At 44.2% G+C, this 5,374-nt stretch overlaps 1 protein-coding gene across 1 annotated transcript in view; it reads left to right on the top strand.

Annotated features, from left to right (window-relative positions):
- The first annotated feature begins 598 nt into the window (after nucleotides 1-598).
- LOC130113231 (WD40 repeat-containing protein SMU1-like) overlaps nucleotides 599-5,374 on the top strand; it is a 9,955-nt gene continuing 5,179 nt past the window's right edge. The window contains exons 1-8 of the mRNA XM_056280792.1: nucleotides 599-624; nucleotides 1,565-1,775; nucleotides 1,890-2,042; nucleotides 2,297-2,407; nucleotides 3,257-3,385; nucleotides 4,336-4,455; nucleotides 4,618-4,734; nucleotides 5,129-5,256. Of these exons, the coding sequence (XP_056136767.1) occupies nucleotides 599-624; nucleotides 1,565-1,775; nucleotides 1,890-2,042; nucleotides 2,297-2,407; nucleotides 3,257-3,385; nucleotides 4,336-4,455; nucleotides 4,618-4,734; nucleotides 5,129-5,256 (995 nt within the window). The remainder of the gene's footprint in view (nucleotides 625-1,564; nucleotides 1,776-1,889; nucleotides 2,043-2,296; nucleotides 2,408-3,256; nucleotides 3,386-4,335; nucleotides 4,456-4,617; nucleotides 4,735-5,128; nucleotides 5,257-5,374) is intronic.

Raw genomic sequence — 5,374 nt, forward strand, 5'->3', positions numbered from 1 at the left:
CTCTCTCTCTCTCTCTCTCTCGATCACAACATTAAAAAAAACAGTCAGAGCAGTATTGGCACGCTTCCGGACACGAGGGCTGTCCATGGTGCTGTGTCTGCAGCATCTCGGAGTCCGGTCGTGTCTGCTGCAGCCAACGTGCTCAGGGGGGAAAAAAACCCCAAAAACACGTTTCTCATTAGCATGCATCAGACGTGTGCCGATCGCCGAGGGAGACTTGGTGGGCTCGGTGGCAGGCACAGGGGTTTTTGGGACGAGACTGTAACGTTACCGTGAAATGCGAAACACAAACGCACGTGTATAGTGGGTGGTCCCCCAATATACGTCTTTCACGTGTTTCTGTAGCGGAGCCCCGAGAGCCGCGGCAGCAGTAGACCGAGTCCAGCTGCAGCAACGGAAAGCCATACACCGAGAGAGAGCGAGAGAGAAACAGAGAAAGAGAGAGACGAGAAAGACAGAGACAGAGACAGACAGACAGACAGAAAGAGAGAGAGAGAGAAACAGGGAAAGAGAGAGATAGTAGAGGAACTGAGAAAGAGAGAGAGAGAGAGAGAGAGAGAGAGAGAGAGAGAGAGAGAGAGAGAGAGAGAGAGACATCATGGCTTTGGAGGTGGAATCTGCAGAGTAAGTGCTTGTTTAATATTTCTGTTTATTCCTTCCCGTTTAAAGGTTTAAAGCTGGAGTGGCTAACAGATGAAGGTGACAGCTTCTAGTTTTCTTTAACCTGTGATTGGAAAACCAAGCCTTTATATGCCTCTGCCGTGTGTACTGATGTTTTCTCTTGGTGGTGAAGAGGCGCAAGAAGCAAAAATGATAAATTAAAAGATTAATGAGTAGACATTCAAATAAAGTTCACTCCCGATGTGTTTTGGCATGAATAAAGTGACGGAGCTGCTCGTGCACATGTTAGTTGTTCGCGTTGGACGCTGCTTGGCAGCGCACGTGGTGCTTGTTTTTATCCGTCGTCGCTGTGTAGCCTTAAATCCGCAGAGCTGTCATAACGGCGCACTCCGTCGTCAGGATGTCATAGATATGTCATGCCACTTGTATTATCTTTCAGCTTCTCATAGCCGACGAGCAGAAATTGCCATTGGCTTGAGTTATGTAACGTTATACACGAGAGATTCGGGGAGCGATTTGAGCTGGTTTGTCGTATTGGAGAAGGGGAAGGTTAAATGGTGCATGTACTACAAAAACTGTCAAAGACCAAATAAACCTGAATATGATCCCTGGGCAGAGGTTTAAATCCAGTCTCCAGGTAATAAGTCCTCAAGCGACCTTCTCTCAGCATGACTGCATTGTTTCTTATAATTTTGCAGTCTAGCCTTATTATTAAACTTTGATACTTGACCACTCAGAAAGTTACCGACTATATGAGATACTGTAAAGAGGTGGGGGGGAAAGTTCAGTGCCCAAATAAAGTTGTCATAATGCAATTTTTTTTCTATCATTACATCCTGTACATGTCCAGTAGTGGTAGATTACTACAGGCTTTGTAGGAAGGCTCACCAGGTTGTATAAACATCTTCTGGCGATAACAATTATCCCACTTCTATATTTTTAGTGTGATTCGTCTGATAATGCAATATCTGAAAGAGAACAACCTCTATCGGACGCTGACCACTCTGCAGGAGGAAACCACTGTCTCACTCAACACCGTGGAAAGCATCGACAGCTTCATTGCAGACATCAACAAAGGACACTGGGACTCAGTACTGTTAGCCATTGAGTCCCTCAAACTGCCTGATAACATACTTATTGACCTTTATGAGCAGGTGAGGTTGCATGGCATCGCTTGGATATAACTCATGATAGGTTTCTCTGCGTGCAGCTGGCACAGCTGTAGTAAAGTTCAGACTGAAATGAATGGGCACTGATTTCTCTGGCAGGTGGTTCTTGAACTCATTGAAATGAGAGAGGAGGGAGCAGCCCGCTCGCTAATGAGGCAAACTGACCCCATGATCATGATGAAGCAGACCCAGTCAGAGAGGTACACACACCTGCAGAGCTTGCTAACTCGCTCCTACTTCGACCCACGCGAGGTTCGACCCCTGCATCTTTGCACATTTGAACAACTATGCCAAGTTGCCTAATTGTCAAAGCCATCCGTACCATCCAATAATCTCTCTCTCTGTCTCTCTCTCTCTCTCTGTCTCTCTCTCTGTCTCTCTCTCTCTCTCTCTCTCTCTCTCATCTCCCTCTCTCTCTCTCTCTCTCTCTCTCTCTCTCTCTCTCTCTCTCTCTCTCTCTCTCTCTCTCTCTCTCTCTCTCTCTCTCTCTCTCTCTCTTGCCACAGGCGTACCCAAAGGGCAGCAGCAAGGTGAAGCGCCGCAGGGCAATAGCCCAGGCGTTGGTGAAGGAGGTCAGTGTGGTGCCCCCGTCCCGTCTTATGGGTCTACTGGAACAAGTCAGCGTGAGTACATGCACTGCACCATCTGAGCGTTGACAAAAAGTTGCCACACTGATGCCCTAAAGCAGTGGTTCTCATTCAGGTCCTCAGACACCCTGGTGCTGCTGTTTTTCTATTTTCCCAGATAGTCGGTTGTATTCACCTGTTGTGTCAGATATTCCAGCCATCCAATCAGGGGCTGTTTCTCAGTGCAGTGTTACTCCAAATATTACCTTGTGTTTGACAAGTTCGGCAAGCTCGCAAGAACACAAACACAAAGAATGCTCCATTTACAGATTGAGAGGAGAGGGGATTGCTGGTATTGTGCAGTACCCCCAACTTGTGAGGCAACCCAGCTATGAAAAAGTTGGTATTACTTTTCCAAAAATGGCAATTTTTTAAAAATCTACTACATTTCTCATCACAAATTTTCTCAGAAGTCAATAATTTACAGTTGCGGGTTTTGGGATCTTTGAGTATCTCAAAGATGCATAGTCAATTTAGTGGGTGGATCACGAAGATGTCCAGGCATTTGAAATGCTCTTAGCTAAATACAAACTTGTGTTTCGGGACAGTACTTGGGCTGTGACAAATGACATTTCACAAGTTTACAAGGACACCCAGGTAGACCCACAAGTACACTTACTGAGAAGCACTTCTTGATTAGACAGTAATGTCTGATACAACAGGTGAATGTAATAAACTACTCAGCATGATAGAAAACCAGCAGTACTGTGCCCCCCCCCCCCCAATGGCCTGGATTGGAAACCACCATCCAAACCCTCTGTGTCTTGCTTATTGGTTATAAGTGAAAATTAAATGGTCAGCTTTTTCTCTGTTTTATCTGTACATCCCTTTGTCTCTCAGTCTCTGAGGATACAGCACCACCAGGGTCACCTGACCCAAGAGATGAAAATCCAGATGTCCGAGACAAAAGCTTCAGAGAGAAATCCAAGCAAAGAAAGCTTTCCAACTCAACTTTACCATCACATCAAGGTGGATGAGCACACACCCAAATTGATATTTTGTTGTATTATCTGATATAGTGCTCATTATTATGTTAGGTCAGTGTGAATTCGTGTTCAGATTTTTATGTGAATTGTGCTTTGCCCCAAGTGTGGTAGTTGATAGTTGATGCTCCAATTTTACTTTAGAACTGGAAGTGGTTACCATCTTCTTCTTCCTCTTTCGGCTGCTCCGGTTAGGAGTCGTCACAGCGGATCATCCATTTCCATCTCTTCCTGTCCTCTGCATCTTCCTGTGTCACACCAGCCACCTGTCCTCCCTCACCACATCCACAAACCTCCTCTTTGGCCTTCCTCTCGAAAGTGGTTGCCATACAAATAATAAATCCTCACAATACAGAGCCAATGCAGCCAGGAACTGTCGTTTTTTTTAGTAGGGTGTTTTAAGCAAGTGAGCTCGCCTGATTGATGAGTCATTTACCACTTTACTTTGTAAACTTTTGATCTCTTAGAAAAACCACCCACCGACATTTTTCACACACACACACACACACACACACACACACACACACACACACACACACACACACACACACACACACACACACACACACACACACACACACACACACACACACACACACACACACACACACACACACAGATAGAGATAATTGCTTTTCTTACTGGAGGGCAACCCCATAAGTCAGTGGCTGTTTGTTAACCACTTGGCATCCAGATGGACTGGCTTGAATTTGCCTGCCCTTGCTGTTCGATGCACAAGGTTAAAGGATCCAGCATGGATATTACAGACAACAGCCTTGCTTAATGCTTAAAAATACCAATAAAACTTCTTAGTGTTTTGGAATCATAAGTACCTGGTTACCCAGCTGGTCTGCAACCCCCAAAAGGGGATCATACTGTACTCATAGGACAACAGAGATAGGTAAGTATGTTGTGTTTGCATTGTTTCTCATGTAGTTTGGGCAAAGGTCCCACGTGGAATGTGCCCGGTTCTCCCCCGATGGCAAGTACTTAATAACTGGATCAGTGGATGGGTTCATTGAGGCCTGGAACTTCAACACTGGAAAAATTAGCAAGGTAAAATCTTTCCAATATCCTCACAAATATTGTCTTTGAGTAGTCTCTGGCTACTGCAGTGTTTATTTTTGTTCATTTTCACAAATATATAGGTTTATTAATCATTTATCATAAAATGATTTCACTCTGTGTATATACACCTATGTTTTTCTGGTGACTTAGGATTTATCGTACCAGGTACAAGATAGCTACATGATGATGGACGATGCCGTGCTCTGCATGTGCTTCAGTGAGGATGCAGAACTACTGGCCACTGGGGCTCAGAATGGCAAAATAAAGGTCTTGCCTTTTTAATATGTCCAAAATATTATTTGTTTATTTGTTGTTATGGACTGCTTTTGTTTATTTACACATATGTGACCAGTCATAGCGTCTTTCTTTGAATGTTGATCAATGTTTTGATGAGAACTGTTGCTCAAATCTGACGAACCTTTCTAGGTCATTCTGTCTTTGGTGGATTGAATTTTTCAGCAACATCATTACTGTACCTTTGTGAGATACGCGACACAAGACAGTGGCAAATAAAAGATGCCAGACAATGTTTTTTTAATTGATAGCCTGTCAACAAAATACAAGACTATGTGAAACAAGTTGTTTTTTGTGATCAAGAGAAATCAACCAAAGATCCTTTTGTCTTCCCCTAATGATTGTGTTTTGGGGTATGTGGGTCCAGGTGTGGAAGATCCAGAGTGGCTTATGTCTGCGCAGGTTTGAGCGGGCTCACAGTAAAGGCGTCTCATGTCTGAGTTTCTCCAAAGACTGTAGTCAGATTCTCAGTGCTTCCTTTGATCAGACTATCAGGTGAGATGCAACTCTGTTTTTCACACACACTGTTAATGTACAGTAAAGTACATGTTTGTACTCTACTTGGCTCTGAAGATCTGCATGATTAACACAGTACAGGGTGTCACAATTGTGT

This window comes from Lampris incognitus, chromosome 5 (genome assembly GCF_029633865.1).
Source record: "Lampris incognitus isolate fLamInc1 chromosome 5, fLamInc1.hap2, whole genome shotgun sequence".
NCBI classification, from domain to species: domain Eukaryota; kingdom Metazoa; phylum Chordata; class Actinopteri; order Lampriformes; family Lampridae; genus Lampris; species Lampris incognitus.